The sequence below is a fragment of the Neomonachus schauinslandi genome, chromosome 9 (assembly GCF_002201575.2).
Source record: "Neomonachus schauinslandi chromosome 9, ASM220157v2, whole genome shotgun sequence".
In the NCBI taxonomy this organism is placed as follows: domain Eukaryota; kingdom Metazoa; phylum Chordata; class Mammalia; order Carnivora; family Phocidae; genus Neomonachus; species Neomonachus schauinslandi.
The window spans coordinates 101,423,553-101,450,196 of record NC_058411.1 but is presented as its reverse complement, the minus strand read 5'-3'; the positions used below and the strand labels follow the sequence as shown (position 1 = coordinate 101,450,196).

General features: G+C 46.9%; 1 protein-coding gene across 2 annotated transcripts in view; it reads right to left on the bottom strand.

The window, feature by feature from the left end:
- The window catches only part of TLN2 (talin 2), a 191,678-nt gene that overhangs the window by 68,940 nt on the left and 96,094 nt on the right, over positions 1–26,644 (bottom strand). For both annotated transcript variants that reach the window (XM_044917829.1, XM_021693794.1), the window contains exons 31-39: positions 24,689–24,778; positions 22,363–22,485; positions 20,882–21,025; positions 18,999–19,160; positions 13,021–13,161; positions 12,382–12,563; positions 11,155–11,287; positions 8,537–8,638; positions 3,987–4,157 (exon numbers count right to left, since the gene is read on the bottom strand). In XM_044917829.1, the coding sequence (XP_044773764.1) occupies positions 3,987–4,157; positions 8,537–8,638; positions 11,155–11,287; positions 12,382–12,563; positions 13,021–13,161; positions 18,999–19,160; positions 20,882–21,025; positions 22,363–22,485; positions 24,689–24,778 (1,248 nt within the window). The remainder of the gene's footprint in view (positions 1–3,986; positions 4,158–8,536; positions 8,639–11,154; positions 11,288–12,381; positions 12,564–13,020; positions 13,162–18,998; positions 19,161–20,881; positions 21,026–22,362; positions 22,486–24,688; positions 24,779–26,644) is intronic.

Here is a 26,644-nt window from a genome sequence, read left to right as displayed (position 1 = left end):
CAGCCTGTGGAATGGAAAAGCCACGGGAATCCAGAAGAGGTCTTCCATACGACCTCTGACAAGCTGTGCATCGGTCCGATCACGGATGGTTGTCTTGAGTGTGTCAGGACACACAGCATTCTCTCTTAGGGATGTGATGGAGGAAACTGGTAATTTCGGTTGATGGCTGATTGCATGGTACAGAGAAGGTAAAACACAAAATGTGCAGATTGCTTGCTTTTGATGATGGAAGTCTGAAAAGTGATATTTCCTGCACATTACCCTCTTGAGAGAGCATCTCATACAAGTATTTATGAAAATGGTAAAATTGGAAGGTGTGTGTTTCTCTAAATCTCACTTCAAATAAGATGATCACCGGTAGCTCAAAACGTCAACAATTCTGTCTTACGCTCATATTCAAGCCGAGTGCACGTTTGTGGGCAGAAGTGAGCGCTGCTATCCCATATGGGCTGAGGAAGGTCCAAGAGGCAGGTTGTGGGGGCAGCAGCAGTAAATCACAAGACTGCTCTCTGAACTCCCTGGAAAATGTAAAGGACACTTTCTCCACACCGGGGCATCCAAACCTACAAAAACACATCCTCGCTCTTGGCTGTCCCAGAAACAATTACCTTCCCATCCGCTCTCGCGAGGAGTTCTCTAGGCCTGCTCCCCTTCGTTCCACATATTTAAGCCACAGACCCTTAACGGGTCAGCTGAGAGTCTGTGAAGCCTCCTCCAATTACGCCGAGCCTCTCCCAGGGCCGCTTCCTCCAACTCCAATGGCAAGCCTCATCCCTACCACACAGACACATCCAAATGACACACGCCGGCCACCTGGGCACACAAGTTTCAGACACCCAAAGACACAGTAGGCGCTCAATTAAGGCATGCTTAAAAGCCCACCAGCAATCTGGGAAGTGGACTCAGAGGCTCAACAATGAGGTCATTATTTTAGATTCTGGAGGGGCTCCTTGTTACTGCTCCTCACAGCACAACACGGGAGAAAAATCAGACTCGGTTCTTTTTTGGAAACATGTCTGAAGTCTACTTCCAAGGGAGCCTTATTTCTGTATTATAGTGCTTCAGCTACAAAGCCCAGCATAGACATCACAGGAATCTGGAAAATGGGAGAAGGCCACAGGGGGTTGGGGGACACAAGTCAATGTCAGCAGAAGGGTAAAAACCAACTAATAATTAGAACTGCCCAGCAGTGCACAGGGCTGGGTATCTCCTGCCGGAGAAGCAGGAGGGGCCCTTCAAGGAGGATGTAGGAGGGAGCTGGGTGGGATAGAGATGAGTGTGGAAGGGGGCTCAGTGGGGCGAGGGTGAGGCTATGCAGCAAATGCCTCGTGATCGTAGGACTCATTAACACCAGGCTCTGGGGCTGTCACTTTCTTTTCTTTTCTTTTTTTTTTAATACCTACTGTGTTAGGCACATTATCTCAGTCCATCTCTATAATGACCCCTGAGAGGTATTCATTATTAACCCCACTGTTTAGATGAGGAAGCAAAGAAATGAAGTAATTTGCTAGCAAGAGGCAGAACTGGGATTTGAATCCAATTATATTGGACTCCAAAGCTTATCCTCTTTTCCATCAGAAACACTGATGATCATTTAACTGCATTTCCTCGGCAAACAGTGACACACAACATCTAACACATACATACACACATCACCTAAGACCTAGCAAGTAACACCTAGGAAATATTTGCCCAAAGAATAGCACCCAAGGTGATTAAATCTGTACACTAAGCCTCTTAAGAAAGGACCTAAAACCCAGCTTATAGTGTCCTAGGCATCCTTTGTGATGAGCCTGTCAGGGTCTGCAGACGATGCATAGGCTGAATGCAGGATGCCAGGGAGGGGAGAGACACATGTACCCGTCCTGCCTTCACTCATCATGTCTCAGCCTGTCACCAATGCTTCAGCTCAGTCACTGAAAACTGTCCCACTCTCGTGTCCAGCCACCATTCCCAAGCACAGGATGTCTTGTAAAGCTTACAGTGCTGACTACAGATGCTCCTGACCCTGAGTTTCTTGGTATAAAACAGAATTCTGCCAGGAGCTCTGAATTTGCAGCCGAAGCAGACGCGCTAATACCTTAAAAACCCAGAAAACGCCTAACTGGAATTATTCTGCCGGGAATGAATCCTCTCGGGTCGGGGTGGAGCAAGGTGCCACTCAGCCGTGGAGAAAAGACAACCCAGAGCTGGGTCTGGAAGCGAGTCCCACTCTGCTCCCCCACCTCGCCACTGTGGCAGGTGCAAAGGGGGCTGAGCCACCTTGGGGCACCTATCACTCAGTGATTAGTCAGAAGAGCATTCTTGTTCTTCTTGCTCAACCTCACCATTTCAGCAACAAGCCTTTTTTCTTTCCAGAAGACTGAGAACAACTTGAGGGCGCTGGCTGGCTCTCATTATTTTTAGCAGCCCAAGAATTAGGCTCTTAATAGTTGCCAGATACATGACTGGAAAAACTGAACTCAGAAAACGCAAGTCTAAGACATTATCCACGCTGCTACCAGAGCGGTGTTTCTCAACTCTGGATGGGTTGTAAGTCCCCACTGCTTACAAAAAAGCCCAAACGCCTTAGAGTGTGGGAGAGGAGGGCTGTCATAACACAGCCCAGTCTATCCTCCCCACTGGTCGTCCCCACTCTCTGTACGTTCCATGGACATCAGACTGCACGCTATTCTCCAAAGATACCTCAATCCTTTTATAACCCTACGCACACCTTTGCATATGCTGTTCCTCCTTGCCAGCATGCCTCGAGCCACCCTTATGTGCCAAATAATTTCTTTTTCTGAGACCGACTAGCCACATGTGGCTCTTGCTTGCAACTTTGCTCAACCTCTCTCCGGCCCTTGCTTTGGGCAGTCGGCCTGTCTTTCCAGAGGGGGTAGGCTCAGTCCTGACTCGACATCCACCTCTCCTGTGATGTGGGATGACTTACCTAAGCAGTCTCAGTTCCCACATCTGCACAATGGGAACCTTCTTACACCATGGGATTTTTTATGGAGATTAAATATTAAGAGGATATAAGGTATAAGAGGTGACATAGAACCAGCACTCAACAACTGTGAGCCCTAAGATTACTATTTTGTGATTCTTACTCTTACTCTAGAGTCTTCCCTGCTATACCAAGTTATCGATGTGAAGACCTCAGAGCTGCGACAAAACACACTAAGAAGAATACGTACATAATGGGGATTCCTATAGCTTGTAGGCAAGTATCCCACACAAATTGTTCCAGCCTGTGTTCCCACAGTGTAGTCTGCTTAAGTGAGGACCCAGGAAATTCAGACTATGTGGAGGCACCTGCCAGAAGGTACAAATAGCAGGAGGAGCCTCTGACCTCCTCTCAAGGTACCAGAACCCCGGGGGAACTTATAAGATGGTTTCACAAGTAAAACAATCACTCGGACACAATATCACCCCTGAGAGAAGATGGCCTGCCGTCACCATTTTTGGCCACTTCAAGGAGCTGGGTGACAGACACATCGGGCTGAGGAAATGTTCCCCCTGCAAACCAGTAAGGGAGATTTTCATATGCAACTGCTGATCCAAGACAATAGAAACACATGCCATGGGTGACCTTGCCCCACGTTCTGATCTGAACTTGAGTGTCAGGAATGGAAATGATATTCATTGAAAACAACTGAGCTTTGCTTTGCACAGCTGGGTGTCAACACTGAGCAGGTGCCTGGCAGGTATTAATTTTTATTCCTGCAATAACCACACAATGTTTTCCTTTCCCAAGGATGCTCGCCTACATATTCTGACACGGAAAACATAACCTAACAAAAGGCTTAATTATGTATATTTCTTGATGTTCCCCTTAAAGGTCCCCGTGAAGGCCAATCGAAGATTCTTGCCCACCTCTGAGTGGGAAGGCACATCCTATCGACCAAGAACTGGAGAAATTTTCCTTGGAGGGACTCAATATGGAAGAATACTTGATGGCTTCTCAGCTGCCCTAGGTGAGTCCCCGGGATCCCAAACTGTACCTTGGGGTTTCCTCCACCTTCTTTGGCTGCGTACAACATCTGCAGGGCAGATTCTGCGAGCGTCTTGGTCTGGTCCAGCACTGTCATCTGCTGCTGATGGTCCAGAATCTTGGAGGCGACACCGACTGCAGCTAAGATCAGGGGCTCAAAGTAGCTTGCCAGCTGTGTCACCTTTCAAGAAAAAAAGCCACAGATGCATCATGTAAATCCACGTATCTCCTTTAGGGGCCCCACTAGTGGGGATGGGGATGGGACAGGGATGGGATGATGCACAGCGAGAGGCAGACCTGCTGAAATCTACTTTTGTTCCTTCCTATTATTAAATCCACTATCACGAGTTAGAGCCATCATATTATACATGACACCCTGAGAACTCACATCACTCAATTTTACTTTTAAAAGTACTTGCTCGTTAACGAACTCTCGCTTGGATTTTACCTCCTCTGGCAAGCTCTCTGTCCTGTCTCTCATCATGGCAGAAGTGTTAAGAAATATGTTCTGTGATCTGGAGTTGGGTGTGAGAATTTTACAAATTTTAACTTTGTCAACAGCAAAGCTTTCGAAAGAACCAGAGCTGAGCATCTTAACGCATAGGAAGGGGGATGGGGAGGGGCAGGGGAGCAGGGCCGTTGAGAGAAGCAGCCTGACAGCAAAGGCTTTCAAGAAGCCAACCCAACTGCCCTCTGCCCTGAGCATGTCGACCTAATGTGGATTTGCATTAAAATTGAACATGATTTCACATTGGTCCCAATGTTCTGTCCCTGATTAGTCCAGACCGGGAGAAGAGAAAAGCCAGGTGGCGAAGCACGGTTCTCGCTGAGGCCTCCGTGATCGGGGCACCCACCAGCTGGGCAGGGTCACGTGTCACAGACATTTCTTGGGCACATCCCACATGCCAGGCTTTCTGCTACAGGCTGACCATGCTTCATCTAATCCCCACAGCATTTCTACGAGGTACACACAAATGAAGAAACCGAGGCTTAGGTGGGTGAAGTAACTCTTTCAACCCCAAGCAGCCACGATGTGGAGCTGTGACAGGAAGCAGGTGTCCTCGTCCACAGCCCAGTCTCCCACCTTCCACTCCACTGCCTGCTACTTCTCATTTTCAGTCCAGCTCTGCCACGGCTGTAGTATTGGATTTTAGAAGTTTATTGTTTGGTATTTGTTTGCAGCTCTCTGAAGTATTTAGAGTCCGAGCGTTAATACAGTAATGCGCATCTACTCAGCATCCAGAATGTCAGCTTTTAACATTCACTGTACTTGCTTCAGACACCACCATCCATTCCCACTCAGATAAAACACAATGACCCTGATCACGCCTTTCCGTTCTGCTCCTCATTGTGTGTGCCAATTACTACTTGCTAAATTATTTCCATCAAGTGTATTTAAGTTCAAGCCTTTAGGCAGCAATTTCCCTTAATGCTTCTTCCCATGATGTGGATGAAGAATGAATGTGATGGGGCCGTGGGCAGGAAGGCTACTTGGCATGAGTGGTGCGGTCACTGGATCAGAAACGAAGCAGGGGGCAGGGGTTTGTGGGGCTGGTGGTGGTTGGGACAAGGTGGGAGTCCAAAATATGAAAGTTCATTAGAGCTAACAATGAGACAGACCATGAGCCAGCAATCAACGTACATTTACTCTTATCCTTGATTATAGTTCTCTTACAGATGGTTTCAAAGCACTTGAACAGGGCTATTGCTGGCCTTTATGGTGTTTTGGATGAATTTTAAAGGGGCTCCCTATCCTTGGGGCAGACGCGACTGATGCCAAAGCACATGACTTGGCTGGATTTTGGCCCCAGTCTCCGCTTTGGCCAAACACGTTCGTGTAAGACCCAGCCTGCACAACTCCAGGTATCAGCCCTACACATCTCCCTTGGATTTCATCCTCTTCCCCTGGAAGGGCACTCGTGTCTCCACCAAAGGGAACCACAGTGCAGTGATGGGTCATCAGGGGTCAGGGCTCATGATGGGTCCTGTATGTTTTAAAGGAGTTAGGACGTTTAATGCATTAGAATCTTACATGTTTTCTAGATTCATTTTTTCCCCCCAAAGATTTAATTAATTAACTATTTAGAGAGAGTGCACACAAGTGGAGGGGAAGGGGGAGAGAGAGAAGCTCAAGCAGACTCTGCACTGAGCATGGTGCCCGAGGTGGGGCTCGATCTCACGATCCTGAGATCATGAACTGAGCCGAAATCAAGAGTCAGATGCTTAACCGACTGAGCCACCTAGGTGCTCTTCTAGATTAATTTCTTTTTAATTTTAAAAGTACATTTCACCAATGCAACTGTAAAATGTCAAGGGCTGCTGTGTGCTGAGAATAATTAAACACAACTAAGCTGGTGCCCTCATGGAGGCATTACGGTTGGTGATGGAGAGAGAAAGCTCCAGCGTCAGAGCCACTGGGTTTGATCCTGTGTGTCATTTCCTTAATTAGAACTCTTAGGCAATTGGCTTCCTATTACCAAACTTCAGTTTCCTTCTCCATAAAATGGGGAGAAATAATAGCACTAAGCTCCTTCAGATTGTTAGAAGGATTAAATGAGCATATATACAAGTACTTAGCACAATGCCTGCCATGTAGTAGGCACTCAGTAAATGCTAGGTGTCATTCTTCTTCATGGATTGTGGGCAAAAGTTTTTGAAAGGATGTGCTTTTTCCTGTACTTAGGGAGCTTAGCGAAGACTATAACAACTTCTGTTTTTGAGACATGACAGAATAGGAAATATCCTTACATGGGTTAGCACAGAAGTTAAAATAAGACAGAATTTTGAGTACTTGGTACATGTACTAGGCCTAAGGTGGCAGAAAGGGTTGAGTAGTGGCCCCCAAAAAGGTATGTCTGTGCCCAAATCCCTGGAACCTGTGAATATGATCTTACTGGGAAAGAAAGGTCTTTGCAGATGTATTTAAGTTCTCCAAATGATCACCTTGGATTACTTGGGTGCGTCCTAAATCTGTTAAGAAGTATTCTAGTGAGAGACAGAGGAGGCGAAGACAAACAGAAGAGGAGGAGACAACGTGACCACAGAGGCAGAGATTGGCATGATATAATAGTGAAAGAACACTCAGGGCCACCAGAAGCTAGAAAAGCAAAGAATGGATTCTCCCATAGAGCCTCCAGAAAGAGTCTGGCCCTGCCGACACCTTGATTTTAGACTTCTGTGAGAGATTAAGTTTCTGTTGGTTTAAGCCACCCAGTTTGTAGTAATTTGTTATAGCAGCTCTAGGAAACTAATATATGTGGTCTGAGAATTTGCATGTATCACTCCCAAGTGATCTGAAGCTGATCTGGGACCCCACCTGAGTGTCGTAATGAAGAATGGGAACCAGGTAGGGATCAACTCTCAGCCCGGGACTCTCCTGGATAGAGGGCCAGAGGCCTCCTTCGTCCAGAACTCTCCTTTAGAAAGTGAGACGGGTTTAGCCAAAGGGCCAAGAGTAAATTTGTCACTCAAACAACACCAATATATTATTTTTCTTTTGATGCCACCCATTGACATAGGAATTAATCTTCCATACTAATACCATATGGGCAGGGACAAGGACTGTTGCCCAAGAAATCTAGATATATTTTCTTACAGAATTCTTACTGGAATGAAAAGTAACTGCTGAAATGAAGTCTGGCTACTCTGCTAGACTCAGTTCCCTGCGGCAGGCATGTGGGCAGCGCTCTGGCCCCAGCCCGCCCCCACCCCCAAACCTCCTCACACAGGTGGAGAAGCCCTCTTCTCACCATAAAGGAACTCAGCTGAGAAATGAAATTTGCCCCACTTGGAAGCATATAGAGACACTGGTCATTTTAAATCTCAAAAGCCTCTCCTTAGAACCAGCAGGAAGCTTAGTAGGCCCTTCAGCTGTTCCACAATGTGAAAAAGCAAGAACACTGATTTTCTAAAATTGATACCTGCTGGAAAGATTCTGGCTACTGGACTTCCTGGATACTCACATCAATACTGACGTCTGCACTGATAAATGTTAGGAAACCCTGGAGGCTGTTAAAAACCCGATTTTTGCCCTCTCTATGCTGAGGCACAGGCCGCCGGACAAGGCAACTACCCTTGAAAGATTTGCAAAATGAACCCCAAACAGGCAAAACATTAGTCAGTACTTTTACAGTGCGGGTATGAGCTCTCAGTTGAAGGGCTCCTCTGGAGTGGGCTAGGGAGGCCTGGTTGTCCAGGGTGAAGTGTGCAAGCTGGCTCTGCTCCTTCATGTGTGAGAACAGGCACTATTGGAAGCCATGGAAGAACAATGTATCCCTAAAGATGCGAGAATGAGGCCAGTCAGCCAGGGACAAAAGATGGCAGACAGCAGACTAGCAGTGTCAACGTTCTGCTCTGGCTCATCCAGCGAAGGTCAAGAGCAACAGATGACTGTAAATGTCTTGTTGGCTGGGAAGTCGGGCAATAGCCAGAAAGGTGTCACTCCAGTTTCTGTTTGAACTCTAGGTGAAAACAGATCCTGAAGTGCTCGGTGATCAGTCTTGTGTGCACCCCCCCATCACTCCCGCACACCCTCAGCAGGAGCCTCTTGGGGCACCTTACCTTATGTCCCAGCTGAGCTGCTTCTCCCCGCGCCGCTGTGGCAATGGGATCGATAAGGTGCCCGATTTCCTGGACCACTGAAGTGAGCTGCTCCTGCAGGGCCTGATAAGGACAGAGAGCTGTCAAATTCACCCTACGGCAACTCACCACGTAGCCACGCTGATTTAAAAATAAAAAGGCCCATACGAAAGACAAGGGGGGCGATGAGAAATGGGTATCAAAATATCCACTGTACCTGTAACGGATAATACCTCTCTGGGGTGAGCCATGCTGCTACCACTCCACCCCGCCCTTCCCAGGGATCCTCAGCTCCCCTGGGCTAGAGCCCCCACACTTCCAGCGAGTGACACAAGGCAAGTCCAAAGAATACTTTTCTTACTGGCTCCTCACTCACACCAACCACAGTGTTAAGTGATGCTGCTGGTATCCTTACTTTGAGTTATGCAGCATAACTACTGGAAATAAGGAACGTTGCCCTTCCAAGAAGAGAAGACAACTTTGTTTGAATGGGGAGAGCTAATGTGAGGTCTGGGGGAATGTGCAGGTGGCGGTGTCCTCAGAACTAAGAACCCCTTTAGGGAGGAGAGGAGGGGAGGAAAGGGTGATAGGAAAATGAGATCAGCTCTCCGAAAGCAGGACCATTTCCCAGACAGCACACTGTGAAAATGGCAGGTGAGTTACCCGCTGGGCTCAGCTCAGGCTCTAAGTACATTGTATTTGGTGATGTGAATGCAAATATTAAAAATTGCACCCCCAAGGTATTTCTTGTCAGGTTTGAAAGAAGAACTGAACTGGTGCCATGAAGAGATGAGGCCAAGTATCTGGATGATGCTGGAGTATGAGGGAGATGGGGAATTTCAAGTGGACATTAGTAGCTGGTAGCAGGACAGATCAGATCCTTTGTCGGACTCTTCCTAGGAAATTTGCTTGATGGATTCAGGATTAATAGATCACAGCATTGGACATTTTAGGTCCTCACATGCCAGCATGGAACGGGGTAATTTCTGACAAGGTGACAATGCTCTGCTTGTCAGAAATGAGACTCTGGCCCGTGCTGCTTTCCCTTTGAATAATACTGCATACAGGCTGGGGGCTCTGGGCAGAGGTTAGTTATTGAAAAGAGCAATCTAACACGCCAAATGGAAAACAAAGTCCTGGGGATACAAAGGAAAAAGAAAGACAGAGATAGAAAGTTGGATGAAGGTGGAGAGAAACATCTAAACTTCCAAGGATCTTATTTAGTTCACTATCATCTTTCTGCTCATGTGATTATAGTCAAGAATGTAAGAATAGGGGTGCCTGGGTGGCTTGGTCAGTTAAGTGTCTGCCTTTGGCTCAGGTCATGATCCTGGAGTCCTGGGATCCAGTCCCACATTGGACTCCCTGCTCAGTGGTTAGTCTGCTTCTCCCTCTCCCTCTGCTCCTCCTCCCGCTCATGCTCTCTCTCTCAAACAAAACAAAACAAAAAAACACCTAAAAATGCAAGAATATTTCAGCAATGTTATCTTATTACAGATGGCTTATTAAAATAAATGTGGTGTAAGCAGGGAGTCCATATAGTTCAAAGGGAGGGATTTTCTTCCTAGGGAGGAAGGGAAGAGAGAGGATATGCTTTGGGAGGGGTGGTGAAAGGATGGGGGCCTGAGAGGGAGGTTCCGGGGTGCTGGTCATCTTTGTTTCTTGACCTGGGTGCTAACTAAAGGCTGTGCTCAGTTGGTGATAATTCATCAAGCTGTGTACTTATGACATGCACACTGTTCTGTATGCAGGTCCCTCCTTTAGTAAAAGGTTGACAATAATTGTAACATTCTGCATAGGATGAGACTATTTCTTCTTTCTTTTCTTGACAGTGGGGGAGGAGGGCAGAGCTGGAGTAAAATCGACAGCTCTATTAATAAAAATGAGCAAGACCAACTCTGGGCCCACTGCTTAGAGACAGCGGGCCTAAGTTCACTGTTGATGAATTCAGGGGCCGTAAGGAACATGTCAGTAAACACACCATCCATATTTATTAAGCAGCTCCTGAGTGTCAGGCACTTTTGACAGAGAGAAGGAAGTATATATCAAAGGCCTTTGGACAGGTTAATAGAAAAAATTGGCAAAAAAAGGCCGTGGCTCTGAATTAAAAATATAACGCAAACAGTTCCCAACACTGGATATTGGGTAACTTAGGACAGAATCCTTTATCTCTGAATGGACCAAATGTGTAGAGTTTAATGCTAAATATGCCCATTGGTCAAAAAATGCATTGATAAAACGTGACAAGGAAACATTCAACATTTCCATGCCTTGGCCTGCTCTACTGATGTGTGAAACTGAATATGGTAACCCCACCTTACTGACGCACTCTCATCTGACATTTTTATTTCTATTTTCCCCCAACTGTCATTTCCACTCCAGCAGCACACGTGTTCCTTCACCAAACCCTCATTCTCTACTCAGCATTTGCCTTAGTCCCTCGAAAAATTTCCCAGGTGGGTTCCAGGAGAAGGTGCTTCACTGACAACATGCTAGCATCAAAGAAGTATTTGGTCCCATTCCCCACCCCCTGAAGCCTGATGCTGAGATTGTTTGGCTCTTCCAGAGACCTCTGATCTGGCCACAGAGCCCCGGCCTACCTCCACAGAGATGTCATCCCTTGTGGCCAGGCTCTGGCTGACAGCCGCCAGTGAGGCCTGCTCAATGTCCCGGATGCATCGGTTGATACCATCGATGGAGTAGTCACACTCTCTCTGTCCAGGTGCCTTGTCCCTGGAAGGAACAGGGCAGGTCAAATAGATTCCTCAGGGTTCAAGTCCCACAACTTGTTGCAGCACTGGTGGGCTGGGAGCCCCTATCTACTTTCTACTGGGTTTGATTGCTGCATTGAAGGAGGGACTCTCTGACCCTTGCTTGGGAATGCCTCTCTGCAGAGCCCATGCATTTCTTCATATAACACTTGTATTTATTTATTTCTAGTGGGAAGGATATGATGCTGTTCCTCATTTCAGGCTGATGATAGGCACCTGCTAATCAAACTATTTAGACGGCACTGGCTTAAGCATACGACCCTTATTATTATTTTTTTTAAAGACCAGCGCTATTTCCAGTGCAAATATACTGTCCTCTCTGCATTGCATACAATTCACAAAATCCTATGGTAGGAGTTAAAATATTTAGTGGATTTTTCTTTGTAAGGCACTGGGTAAGAGAACAGTGGTGTTGAGTCTCAAAAGCGATCAAAAGGCAGAGTACAGCTAAGGAAAAGGATGTGTTCCATGTTGTGGGGTATAAACTTTGGTCAACTTCAGAGATGTTATACCAATTCTGAGGATTTTTCAGGTTCATACTATCACCAAGGAGTTCAGAGATGTCCGGAGTCACTGTGGGATCTAGAATATTATTCTTGCCTTATTAGCAAAATAAAGTAACCTCAAACCCTGCTCAATATACAGTGGTGTTCTCTGCCTAAGCTCCTAGATATAGACAATGTAGCACAATGGTTAGGACTGGGACTAGGGCCATCAGGTCTGGGGATGACCATGAGAATAATCCCTAAGTCCTTTCTGCCTGAATTCTCTCATCAGTAAAAAATGGTGACCCACGGCAGCGTTTACTTCACAAGGTTGTTGTGATGAAGAAATATGGTAACACAGGTAAAGTGTTCAGAACAGTTTCTGACATAGAGTGTTTAGGTTAGCTACTGTTGTGCCCAGCACTACCACTGGTCCCAAAGAGCCAAACAAAAAGACGATGATAACGATGAGCTCCATTGCTATTAGATCGAAGTCCTGTTGGCTTGGGCTTATCCTCCTTCTGCCCTGTTCAGACGCAGGTCCCTAGCAATTTCTGGAGGAGAAACTAACCTGATAGATGTGATGAGACTCTTGATAGAGTCAGACACGGTGTGGGAGTGTCCAGCTAGCACAGACCAGGTGGGCGGGTCTTTGGGGTTGATGGCCAGTGAGCGTGCAGTGCGAATGAGGTATGACGAACTCTCCAGCATGGTCTTGGCTGAGACGAGGATCGGTTCCTGTGCCTGGGAGCCCTGGAAGCAGACAGCAGAAGGGGAAAGGGCAGGGTACACAGATTAAATGAATGAGGCGGGGCTCTGGAAGGCCCTGTTCTTTACCAAGTCACTACCTGTGTTCTTCGGAAAGAGACACAGAGGTGAGGAAACCATGGAGGCTGATTCACACAGAGCCTGGAGAGCAAGCACTTGGGTCCACGTTCACTCTTAGATACCATTTTCGAATATGGCACATGCCAAGAAAGAATCAGCCCCAAACAGGCACAGAGCTTGTTCTTAACACATAAAGCTAAGGCATTACCACTTAAGAGATGCATATACCTTGAGTTTCATGAACTCTGTTGAGATAACATCATCAACAACAACAACGTCCTACAAGACAGAGCTTTCAGAATTCTTAACTGTTCATGCTCGTTTGGTGCCACACAGACTAGCCAAAGACCCCAATATTACCTTTGCTGCAAAGACCCCCTACCTCGGAACTGATCTGGGCAGGAATGCTGACAAACTCAGGGTTGGATGCAAACGCTGTCAGGTTCTCCACAGCTTCGATCAAGGGTGCGGTGGCAATGCGACACTTATTGCGGTTGTCTTCGGAGAAATCCCCATCCAGGGCCTGATGGGAGAACACATGGAGACATTATCCCACTGAGATGCACAAACCACTTCCGGCCACCATAATCATCTCCTAGTGGAAGAATGTGGTTTAATGGGATACTGAAAATGTTTGGTGAATTCATAAAAAAAAAAAAAAACAAATCAGAGAGATCAAGCTACCTAGCAGAGCGACTCAGTTAACAATCCTAAGAAATAAAGTTTAATATGTGGCTCACAGAGCAGCTGACCTCAAAGTCCATCATCTTCCCGCGCATATGACCTTGCAGCTGAACCATTTTCTTCCCCACTTTTCACACTATAACCTTTGGGCTCTTCCCCTCCATTTTCACTTTAAGTCTCTTCCCTCCCAAATTATAAAAATACTTTACACTGCATAGCACTTTCAACTTTTTCTAGCTTTTACTGGATATCCCTGAATGAATAACGGAGGTGGGGCTTCCATGTCTGCCATTTTGAAATGAACAAAGTGGAATCCAACAGGAAGGAATGGACTAGAACTACCCCCAACAATATAGACAAATCTCATAAACATAGTATTTACAGAGGCCAGACACAAAAATGTACCTACTATAGGATTCCATTTATACCAAGTACAAAAAGAGGTGAAACTAATTTAAGGTGTTAGCAGTCTGGTCACCCTTCAGAGCAGGTTAAGACTAAGGGGCCCAAAAGGGGTTTCTGGGGGCTGGTCATGTTCCATTTCTTGATCTGGTTGTAGTTACCTAGGTGTATTCAACTTATGTTCACTGAGCTCTATACATACAATGTATGTTTTTGTCTATCCATCTTATGCTTCAATAGCTTTTTAAGAAAAATAGTAGCAGGTAACACAGTGGCACTGAGTGATCAGTCACACCGCTGATTAATGGCCTAGATGAGGAGAATCCAGGAACACAGCCTGTGATTCATGAAAGGCTGCCTAACAGAGGGTTAACACTTGGACTTGAGGTTCCCCAACCCCAGACCCCACCTTCTGAAGAACAAGACTGTTAGAACCTATAGCCTGTGACCTGGAGACAATATCCCTTCCTCCCAGCAAAGGGCTACATTTGAGAAGGCAGTTATATTTGTAGAATAATAATAAATTTCTCCGTTAAATGACCAATTAAACTTTTAATTCAACTGTTATGAGCAATCTATAAAAGCCAATTTAAACAATTAGTGAACCAAAAACCAGAGGCCCCAGCATTCTGAAACAAACCAGATCTGAGATGAGAGCGTTTCTATTTTTCAGGAAGGCAAGAGTAGGCAGGCACATATGCTTTAAAGGCTATTTCTGAATAACAACTACATTCCAATCAAGCTTTGGCAGCTTGGGACAATAATAATACATCCCGCCACGCTAATATTTTCGGAGGAATTCCCATGAGCCTGGCTCATTTACCATCTTCACTAATACCCCACATGGCTTGCCTCTGCTCATCTGCAGGCACTGACCTCTCTTCTAACCTCACCAATTCTCCCATTCTTTCAACCCAATGGCAGCCCTACGTGCTATTTCTTGCTCACACATACGGCCCCCATTCTAACTGCCACTCATGTGCTCAGTACATGTAGAGTTAGCGCCTGTGACCTGCACTATGTCTTGTTCCTCTAATCTTGTTGCACCATCAATATCACTGACTCCTTGAAGTCAGGCCCCTCCAGGCTTCAGAGCCATCTGGGAACCCACGGGGAGGCAGGGCGGGTGCTACTCAGCAGGAGCCTGACCGGAGTGGCCCCAGCACGGGGCAAACTGGTGTAGCAGGCAGATGGCAGGAATGGACTTCGGTGTCAAAGGAACTCAAATCCTAGCTGCACCAGTGGCCAATCACACCCCCTCCAGCTGGGATGATGTGGCTTCTAGCTCAATGGAAGATGACAAGCCTCCCCTTTGTGCTGCTCATTCCTCCTGTTCTTATCTCCCCATCCCCTTTTTCTACCTTCTACAACCTTCTTGGCCTCTTAGGGAGGCAGGCGTCTGATCAAGCCACCAACCTTTACTTGAAACTTATCCACAATGAAAAGATGATTAGCTGAGGTAAATCCCAAGGAACAGTTTTCTAATTGTGCAGTTTCATGAACTGTGCCAAGAGATGAAGAAAGGATACATATTTTTTGAGCCTGGGCACTAACATCATGTATCCTGCAGCCCACTGCTCTTCATGGGACAGGATCCTGAATAACATGGAACACCACCAAGCTACAGCAACCGCTATTTCCACTAGAGGTAGCATTTAGCATCAGAAAGGATGGGTTACACAGATATTATGTCATTTCTGAATGCTGCTTCCACTCTGGGAATGGCTAAGCCACCCGAGTAAACTGAATATGCCAATCTGCTCACTGGTGAAATTTTAGGTAGACATGACAGTTTTCATGCAGACATTCCATGTCACAGAATGTCTATCTAGTACAGCAGCTGCAACAATGAAGGGGTAAATTCATTTAGCCAAATGCCCGGGACCCATTAGGACAAGGATCCTCTTGACCCCTGGGCTAGCTCCTTTGAATGTTCTCTTAGCACAATCTCAAGGGAGTCTAGGAGAAACAATTTCTATATGGGTACCAGAATCAAAGATCCACGGACTTTGGGGGATTGGAAGGGACCTTAAGACCTTAAAGATTTGGGACCTTAGTTCTAAATCCCCAACGTTCTAGATGATAAAACCAACACCTAGAAGGTGGCATGCTATCCAAGCTCACGCCTCCAACCACAACCCAAGAGCCCTGGCTCCCTTCTCTCCTGACCTTAGACAAAGGCAGTAAGAACTGGAATAAGAGAAGCCCAAGAAGTTTTCCCCTTTCTTTTTCTTCTGAAAAAAATCTCCTTTACCAATCCAAACCTAAGGATGACCAAGAAGACATACTTATAGTCAAGTCAAAATTAATTAAAGAGCGCTGGATCTGGTATCTTTGGTACACACATCTTGCTCACACATGGGTATGCTTAATCCCCAAATCTGAGCTTTACCTCTGCTGTGAGAGGCAAGGCCATCCTTCAACTTCTCAGAGAAATTAAAGCTGTTGTACAACTTCTATTTGGCACCCAAACCTGAGTGAGTGCACATGTGAAATAGCATTCTATTCCACCCATGTGATTCGAGACTAGGTAATGAACTGACCGAAGAAAGAAAAGCAAGGGTCCCTGTGTGGGGTGACAGCAACCATGGGTAGGGGTCTGTGTGCTTCTAATGCGGCTGGTATTTAGAGCAATCTGCCAGGGAGGAGGGTGCAGATATTTATTCCTGCTGAGCCAAGCTTTGGGATTTTAAAGAACACCATCGGTAGAGGTTTAAGATTCTTGGGGGCACACATTCTAATGGTGTGGATAACCCGCTGCAAAGGTCTATTCCCTGATCTCCCATGTTCCTCTGGCTGGGGTCCCTCCTGTTTTTGTGGCTATAACGGTGTGGCACCTGGGACTGAGGCTTGGGCACATCCTCATGATTTAAAGAAAAAAAAAAAGGCACTAGAAGCCTAAAACTTAGAGCAAACTGCAGCTACGAGGGCAGCTGTCTTAAACATTGAGGGAATTGAATATTCATTTGCTCTGCTCTACGACAGGATTCTTAACCATTCCTTAAAACAGGAAATCTATTCAGTATATAGGATGGTGAGCTACAGGGGAAGGACCCATTACCATTTTCCTATTAGTAAACTAAAAACAAGGCTCATTGTCCCTGGCGAACCCTGCCACCTGGTGCAAATTGAAAAACCAAGCCCATTTCAGCCGGTCGAGGGGCAATGGGTTCCTTTCTGTTCCTCGGGCATCGCTGCTGGTTCCCAGGGAGCTCACCGAGCCGAGGCCTTCATCTTCCCCACCTACTGATCACCCTGCACCCCTCCTCTGATGTTCCTGCACACGCCTATCTTTCAGGCCATTACAAGAGCTCATTTGTGGCCAGGAATTGCAAAGAGGGTTGACACCATGAGGAGCATCTGAAAAGAAGAGGAGATCTTAGCAGAGATGCTTTATACAGAGACAGGTCAGGCCTTAGAGCAGGAGGTGGCACAAAAGAAAGGTTCCCAGGAATTTCTATAGAACAGTTTCCTTCCTTTTCTTCCTCTGTTGGTCCATCTAAATATAGTCTGTTTCTCAACGATCAGAAAACGGCCAAGTTTGACCTGCAGTCAGTTAATGATACAGCAACCACCAATGACGTGACTCCCCTCCGTTGCGGCTGTCTTTCAGCCCTCCTTCCCCTGATCTGCACACAAGTAGTGTCAACGGACCAAGGTGTTTCTTCCTAGGTTAGTCTGGATTTGAACACCATGCTGGGGTGAGAGTAGGACTGGGATTGCAAAGAACAGGGGCTCTGGGATCTGGGTTTGAACTCCCATCTGCCACTTACTTACTGGCTGGGTCGCCTTGGGAAAGTTACTTAACCTGCTAGCGCCTGGTGTCCTGAGTGCACAACGGGGGTGACAAACACAGGGTGGTTGTGTGAACTGGGATGAGTGATATGCACCAAACACTTGGAACAGGCTTTGTACAAACCAAACGGTTAAAAATGTAAGCTTTATTCATTTCAAATACTATCAACTATGACGGTAATTAAGGTGAGCTGCCACCAGGACCCAGGGGCACCTGCTCACCGGCTTTAATTTATTTCCAACCTATCTTATTATTGTCTTCAAATAGGCAGACTTTACTTCCTTAAGGCTCTTTGTTGAAACGGCAAGAAACTGCTGACTGGGCTAACCGGTCTGTGCTCTCCTCCACCAGCTTCCAAGTGCTGCCAGGCTGCGAGTTCTCCCCTTTGTTTCTGCCTGGCCCAGCCTGTGGACTGCTTTCTCCATGTGATTAAAGTGGTTCTGCAGAGTGCGAGGAAAATGACGTGTGTGGTATCCTGTCCTCTGGAGAGGACAGAAGTCCCATTACTCCAGGCCTGGCCTGGCAACACAACTACCTCGGGGAATGTGACAATCCTTAAATAAGCGTGAACCCTCCACTGGCTGTGCGCCTTCTCCTCTCTGGGTTTCCACAGAGCTGGTTGCCTGCCTTCCACGACAGACTCCTTCAGAGGCTTGCAAGGGGGTTCTGGGCTCCCTGCCTGTGGCCTGCTGTACCAGCTGTGGCTGTTTCCCCGCAAGGTCAGCTGCCCCACTGCTGCTTGGTCCCCACTTGGGACAGGCTGGATTTGTGGCTTCATCACCCAGCCATAAATACTGCAGGCCTGCCACTGCAATTCCTTCCTCAAACAGGGTGCCCGGCCCCCACCCCTCCTTCAACCAGTCCACGGCCTATAACACAAAGATGAACTTGCTATAAACATGGAGTGCTCTATTTTAAAAATCTGATGCTCCATTTCAAACATTCAAACAGCTATAAACAGAAGAGAAATCATAGGATAGGTGAAATTGACTTTTTAAGGTGATTTCCCCACAACTTCCCATTCCCTTCCCCCCTCTACCTTCTCTCTAGGTCCAGATATATCTAGCAACGATGGCAGACCCCCTACCAGCAATTCCCTGTAGCAAATGAGCTCAAAACCAGCCCACAGCAGCAGACCGTCTGAGTAAAACACAAGGTGTCTGCTCCCCAAACACCGTGCCAGGAGACGCCTTGCAGCCGACCTCTTCCACATTTCTGCCCCGAAGCTTCTCATGTACAGAACTTGGCAACCGCCTCCCATCCCTCCGCCCCAGCTAAGAAGGTTAGTGGAGGCCAAGGCTGTTGTTTTTCATGATAATTATCTCCATTGGAAAAGGACTGCTCCTCACTGGCTTCAATCAGGAGTTAAGCTTCAGGAGACACAAGTCTTGGGCGAGCAGAGCTTAAATCCTGCACACTTCTTTCCCCTCTGCAACAGCTGACGCAGGGATCCCTAAGACCTCAGTTCCGTGACCTACCTTGATGGTCTTCACTAGGTTGGCAGTGCTGTTGGCGACTTCCTTGGCTGACTGGACAAAGTGCCTCTTGGCCACTGGGTTGGCTGTCTTGGACGAGGCGATGCGGCACGCATTGCAGAGGGCCGAGGTGTGCTTGGCGACAATTGTGGCCGCCGACAGAACCTACAAAACATGGAGCCGGGTTGGCGCACAGCATGCTCAGCGCAGCAGGGTCCGGGTCAGAGGAGTCCACCCTGGTCCCGAGCCCTGGATTCCTCTTCAGCTCACCTATCTCGGGCCCGTGTAATGAGCCATGTGTGTCTAGCTCTGCCGTCCCAGAGCCATACCAGGAGAGCAGGGGGCAAGAATGGCTAAGCAAGAGAGAATAAAGAGAAGGGAAGGGGTGCTGCTGGAGTAGTGGGACAGTGCTGGGCTCCAGAGCATGTGGAAGGAGAGGCAGTTAGCTCTGCTTCAGGGCCCCCCCCCCAGGAGGCATTCGGTCCAGGGTCTAGGCCAGCCCTGCCTGACCGGAGTGCAGTGTGAACGACATACGACATTTTAGACTGGCTAGTAGCCACGTTAAAGTAAGCAGAGGAACAAGAGCAATTGATTTCAATAACTTATTTTTTTTAAAGATTTTATTTATTTACTTATTTGACAGAGAGAGAGACACAGCGAGGGAGGAAACACAAGCAGGGGGAGTGGGAGAGGGAGAAGCAGGCTTCCTGTTGAGCAGGGAGCCCGATGCTGCGGAACTCGATCCCAGGACCCTGGGACCATGACCTGAGCCAAAGGCAGACGCTTAACGACTGAGCCACCCAGGCACCCCTAATTTCAATAACTTATTTTATTTAACTTGACATATCCAAAATATTTCATTTCACCAGGTAATATCACCTGGAGTCCATGTCTAGATGAGGAAAAGAAACATCAAGGTGTAACAGCTCCTTCCTCATCTACAGGGGGACTGTGGGCACCTGAATAAGGGGTCTGGGTCAGGCATCTCCTGGGCCCCACCCCCACCCCCAACTGCTCTCTTGAATCCCCCCGATCCACTTTGCTGAGGCTGGTAACACGCCCTTGTCCTTAACTGGACAGGTAGAAACGTCAGGTGTCCTGACGTCTTCCATGCTAGTTCTCAGGCTCGTAGGTAGGTCTGATGGCCTCTGTATTGCCTCCTTAACTTGGGTCTTCCTCCTGCCGGAAGAATGCTGGGCTTGGGGTTCATGGAGGACGTGGCACTCACAGGCTGCTTCTAGTAGCCCTACGGGCCGGTTCCTGTTCCTTTCAGCACACGCTGCTTAAGTTACTGGGACTTCATGCCACTTGGATACGGAGTGTCGCCCATACTGTCTAGTCCTGAAATGCCTGTGGGTCCTTTCGGCACTTTGAATTCTGACCAGACTCTGAGGCCTGGCTCAGGGCCACCATTTCTGTGCAGTGAACCTTGACAGGCCCTCACAGAGCTCAGCACATGTTCCTCTGTGCATCCCGGGCGCTGTCATCATACCCTGACCACCCCATCTTCCAAGCTTTATCCAACAGAGGAAGAGCCAGGGCACAGAGGGGATCAGGTCTAACTTGTGTTGACCCTTAGTGCTGAGCACAGAACAAGCCCTCCACCTACGTCCTCTGACCTGAATGAAATCATGAGACTCCTGATGAATCTCCCGGCGATGACTTCATTCTACTGCCCACCAGCACCTCATTTCAAAGCACTGACACATTGCCATGCTCACCACATTTTGCAATATCCCTCCCAAGTTGTTATCCACAGGGCTGCCTTTAGCTGGCTGAGCAAGCTCGGAAAGAATAGTATTCTTCCCTAATTCCTCACGGTCTCCCACAATCCCCCTACAAGAGTTTAAGGACTCACAGACCTCACACCCTTGCCCCGTGGTTACCTGTGACGGGCTGCTGCCGGGGTCCACCAGGTTCTGGCATGCCATCTGGATAGCCTGGTTAGCCCTGGCAAACTGGATGGGGTCCACGAGGCCCTGATGGCCCGCCTGGCTATTTGGATCAGAGATGCCCACCAGGTATGCAGCCTGGAAAGGGAGAAGGAAAGCGCAGCTCAGATTCTCTGTGCTCCCGGATGAGCCTGTCGGGGATGACGGCCCGGCAGCGTGCAGGCCGCATTCTCAGGGGCTCCCTGGTGCAGGTTGGTCAGGGTAATCTCACCAGTAAGGGTTTAAGGACAGACGGGCTGATGGTGGCCAAGTCTCCTGCAGCCTTCTGGGAACAAAGTCTCCTGTTCTGAAAAAAATCCTCAAGAAGCTTTCCTATGGAGCCTGAACAAGGATGAATGCAGCCCTGTGTGCTCATCTTAGGACCATGAGGGGACTCAGTCTCAGTGTGAGGCTGACTCTTCGGCTGGCAGATGGGATAGGCAGAAAAAAGGGGGTGGAGACCAATGGCATGGAGCCGCTGGGTTGGTTAACCTTGGAGCTTGCCGTGCATGGGAGTTTCTCATCTCATAGCCAACTGCATCCTTATTGTTCAGACCAGTATATCCAGGAGTAAGGAGAGTGAGTAAGATGGCTCAGGAAAAAAAAAAAAGGCACTATTTGGTCTCTAAGAGGACAAGAAACTCTAAGAGAAGGTCTTCTCTTTAAACCCTTTGGATAGTCAAATCACAGGGAGAAAATGAAACTGTGAATGGGAATTTTAATCTTAAGTCATTTCCGAGGAGATGTGAGGGGCAGGATAAGGATAATTTCATCCCCCAAACTAGGGATGTTTCCCTTTGGTTCAGTAAAATTTTCCAGCCACAAGGTAACGGTCAAATGATAAATCCTTCAAGGTGAGTGCTGACAATTTGTGCAGCTTCAGTCACATGAGCCCAGTAATTATTACAGATGCACAGGACAGTCGAACCAAAGCAAGGAACATGCCCGATCATGTCTCTGCAGGATGGTATCTAATTTTTTCTCCCTCTGATCCTAAGAAGAGCGTGACTAAGATTTTTGCAATTTTAAAGCCTCAGAAAGAATGTGAATTATGTAATACTCATTTTTTTTCCCCTCAAAACAACTCCTCTCTAAAAGTGGTCTTAGAAAAAAGCCAAAAAACCCAAATCTAGCCTCTGAAGGCTTATGCTGGGTCTGCAGCGTTCTGAGTTTCACTGTCCTCACCAGGCTGCTGTGCTCCTGGGGGGTAACCAGCTGGTGCTGTGTCGAAATGGCCCAGCCAGCACAGGAACCTCCACCTTTACCATGGTTTCTATGATGGTGGTCGGGGACGGAGCTGCCGTTGGAGCTCCCCAGTGCCTCCCACAGGGACGGGGTACTCCTGGTATCCTCACTCGAGCACAGCACAGAGGCACAAGACACAGGCCTTAAGGCTGGAAGGCCTGCATCAGGGGGACTGGGGGCCAGTCCCTTACCTGGGCTGCAGCCTCTGTCAGCCCACAGAGGGCCTTGGATGCAATCCCCACACACTCCCCAAACGCAGGGAGGTCCCCGGTCTTGGCGTTCTGCGAAATCCCTGCCATCGACTCGCCCAGAACCTGCAAAACAACCAACCAGTGATACTCACGAACCAGCATTCCTTCTAGCCATGGGGAGAAGGGCGCTACACTTCCAACTTTAACATTCAAGGCCACTTAATGTACACGATTTGCCATTATTTTTCTTTATATGCATTAAGAGGAGATTTAAGAGAATTATATCATTCCTGTTTCATAAAGAGAAATGAATAATGAAACCATGAACCTTTCATCTAAAAACTATATCTTGGGGCACCTGGGTGGCTCAGTTGGTTAAATGTCCAACTCTTGATTTTAGCTCAGGTCATGATCTCAGGGTCGTGAGATCGAGCCCTGCATCGGTTGGCTCCAAGCTCAGCACAGAGCCTACTTGGGATTTTCTCCCTCTCTCTCTCTGCCCCAACCCCCCCTTTAGCCCCCTCCCCTGCCCTGCTCTGCTCGCTCTCTCTCTCTTCAAAAAAGAAAAAAGTTATCTAGATCTCAAAGAGCTACAGTTAATATATACAGACCAATAAAGTAAAATCTAAACAGGGCATCCCAGAGGTGAATGGTCTCAAGTGAGACCTGTCAGTACCCAGAAAAATCAGACACATACACTGAACTGCAGGGAGTCACACCCAGGAAAGCAGAAGACATACCCTTGCTGATATTATTCATTTACTTATTGATAGTAAAATTTAAGTATGGCTTTGTTTAAAAGTGTGCATATATATATATATATATAGGTGATCTGAACATTAAGACTATTTCCTAAATTTTTAAGTATTTCCCCTTATTTTGAAAATCACTGATGTCTTTTTTCTCTAGAGGTCCTAAAATAAGAGCTAAAAGGGATTTTAATATTTAGAATCCAACCCAGAGAGGTAGAGCACCCTACATAAGGTCACACAGAAGGTCACATGGGCAGGGGCAGGATACCTGCCCCATAGCTGGTGTTCTGTCTTCCATGGGCCTTGTCATGCCCCAAGAAGGCAGGTCCTAGTCCTACTTCCCAGGGTCACAGATGATGGAATAGAAGATGTTGAACATAACCCTTTAGAAAGACTATGGCACTGCCAATACAGAATTCTTCATTAATAAGCCATCTGGGATGGGGAAAAAATTCCCTAAAATTGCTTAGATACACAACATAGTCCAGTGTACATGAAGACTTGCAAAGCAGAGAAGTTAGAAGGTATTTGTATGCACAGTATTGTCCTTCCTATCAAGCTGCCTCCCTCTTTAGGAAGGAAGAGTTTCTTTGGATCTAAGTGTGTAAGACACATGCACCCTTCCCTTAGGCAATCCAGAATTCCATGAAGGGTGCTGGACAGAGCAAACTCTAGCCTTAGCCCATTGCACGGCATGCCCCTCCTGACATCACCAACACAGCTGTGTCCCCAAAGCTAACGTCAGACTGACGTAGACAAACACGCGCTTGTGCTCCAAGCACAAACTTGGTACTGGCGACTGTTCCATATCCACTCGTCTCACTTGTATTTCATTTTAACCCGGTTTTGAAGCATTCTCAACAACTTCGGTATTGCCATCACAGGTTACTGCTTCTCGACTTTTTAAAAAATCATTATTGCTCCACTAAGAAATCTTTTTAGCCTCCCCACCCCCAATTGCTAACCACATCAAAGTAAATAAGAAGAAATAAGATTTTGTTGAGCAAGGTTAAGATGTGGCAGAGGGTGGGGACACAAACTATTGCAATATTTAGATTTTCTCACTCCCACCTCCCAAAAGAACCCCCAATTTTTCAAGTAACTTGAGAATGATGCCATTAATGGATGGCCAGAAGAACAGACAAGGGGGTCTCATAATAGCCAAGGTCCCTGATGGGCTTTCCCTTGTAATTCAGTCCCAAGTGAAAGAAATCCATGATTTGATTCACAGTAAGAACCATCTACGATATGGTATAAAGCACCGTATCTCTAAGTGTTACTTCTGGACTGCATTGGCAGGAACCGAGGGACCTGTCAGAAATGCACAATCTCAGCCCCACCTCTGATCTACTGAATCAGAAACTCAGGGCTGAGGTCCAGCAATCTGTGTTTGACAAGACCCCTAAGTGATTCTGATGCACAGTCAAGTTTGAGGAGCACCTGAGCAAAGGGCTCCACCGTGAGGCTTTGTAATATATGCAGCCACACAGAGAGGCCAAAGACAGATGCATACAGAGCATGTCTAGATCCTTCCACACAATGAGGAGGAATGTGAACAGCACAGACAGGCTTACCTTGGAGTTTTCCATCACACTCTCAATGCAGTCAAAGTAAGAGAGGTCACTCACAGGTTCATTAGGATTGTCCAACATCCCCTTGACAGTCTACGGAAGGAAAACACAACTTAAAAAGCAAGCGAGTGTTATAGAACAAGAGAAATTTCAACGTAAAATACCAACTGTCGACTCCCCCTCCACATATAGGATTCTGGTCATGATCACTCATTTATCCACATTCTTGAGAGGAATTTAGATGGTTTTATCTGTGACTTCAGATTTCCTGCTAGCAACACAACACTGATGGCAGGGAGAAGGATGTCTCAGGTTAGCTTTGACAGAGAGGAGAGTCTCCTGTTTACAAATTTGAAGGAGAAGCATGGTATCCACAAAAGGGAGAGATTTTTTTTTTTTTCCTTAAGAAAATCTAAAAGCTAATGCAAGGCAATGGTCAATTAGCATAATTTCTCTGCTGGGTAACTCCAAGGAGTTTACATTTCAAGGACACATTAACTGATTTTTACTCGATGAGGAGAACCTTCAGTTTTCAATTCTGGAACCTTTTAATGCATAGGCATGAAAGAAGGGAACTCCCTAAAACTGCCCACTGGGATGGTTCATTTGTTTTTAATTCAAAAAGTATAGAAAACATTCACTCCTATTTAGGAATCCCTCAAGGAGCAGGGCATGGGGCTTGCTCCTTTGTCTCTAGTCCACTGAAAATCATCGTGAGCTTGCATGTTGTAATAATCTCCAACAGTCACATATGAGGGAATTTTCCAGGGGAGCTAAGTCTGGGATAGAGCCATCCAACCTCCTCCCCACTGAGTGAGAGTGTACATTTGGACCCAGCAGCCTTTGGGGGTACAGCCATTTGAGTTGCCAAGGATTGGGGGAGGTCATGGTGGAAACTGCTGAGTTACTAAGATCCCAGAAAAGAGGGCAGCATAAAGGAGTGCATTTCACTGAAGAACCTCTTCCCGCTCTTCACACAATCAAAATTGTTTTAGTAACAGCCGTCCCAAAAGAGTCATAATTTTGGCAACCAAGGATACCATTAAAGGACAGGGTGTTTGTATCTGGGCCTACAGATCTATTTGGACCAAAAGCCCACATATCGTGTTTGCGGATGTGAACAGAGCGGGATAGGACAGTAATTAACCCAACATAGGAATCAGGCTCCACTGTTTTCAGAATGCTTTAGTCCTCAGGTAACAAGCCTCCTCTCCCCTTCAGCTGTGCTTACTGGCCAACTGCCACCAGCAGACTGGGCCTCAATCAAACCCTTCAGAAGCTGCAATCAGACCCCCTCTGGCATGCTGGGTACTCCCGTGCTAATCATCCGGAAAACTAAAGGTATACTGGGTACAACCAACCTATATGCACTGAGATATCTAGTTGGCTGTTTCAATATAACCCGCATTGGTTAGGACTGCTTTACATACAAGTGGGCACAATGATTTTCTGTTTACCTGTGTACATCCTAGAGGCACAGATGAATTTTCCATTATAAATAAGCCCTAAGTATGAATATAAATTGGGAAGCACCCACACTGTGTTCTGGACCACTACAGGTCTCATAGTCACTTTGATTGGTAGTAAGTATTACTCCTGAGTTTCCACTAATGTGCCCCCTACAGTGTCTAAAATAAAATGTATGGGAAAATCATTTTTACTCAAAAAGAACATCTAACCCAGCTTCTCCCAACTGTGCCAGCATAATGACTCCAAAACTTTTTTTAGGTAGAAATTGCTGGTCTTCACCTTATGTCCAGACCTCTTCCTATTTGAAATAGAGTCCTTTAAACAAAATAACTCTCATCCTAGTGGAAAAAGGGGAAGCAGAGATGATAAACCCACCAAATCTAATTTTTCTTCAATTCTTTCTCACTTGGATCGAAACTTTGGCCTCAGTAGTCTTCCAGGAAGGACATAAGGCAAGAACAGAGGAGAAGAAACTGACCCGTTCTGGGA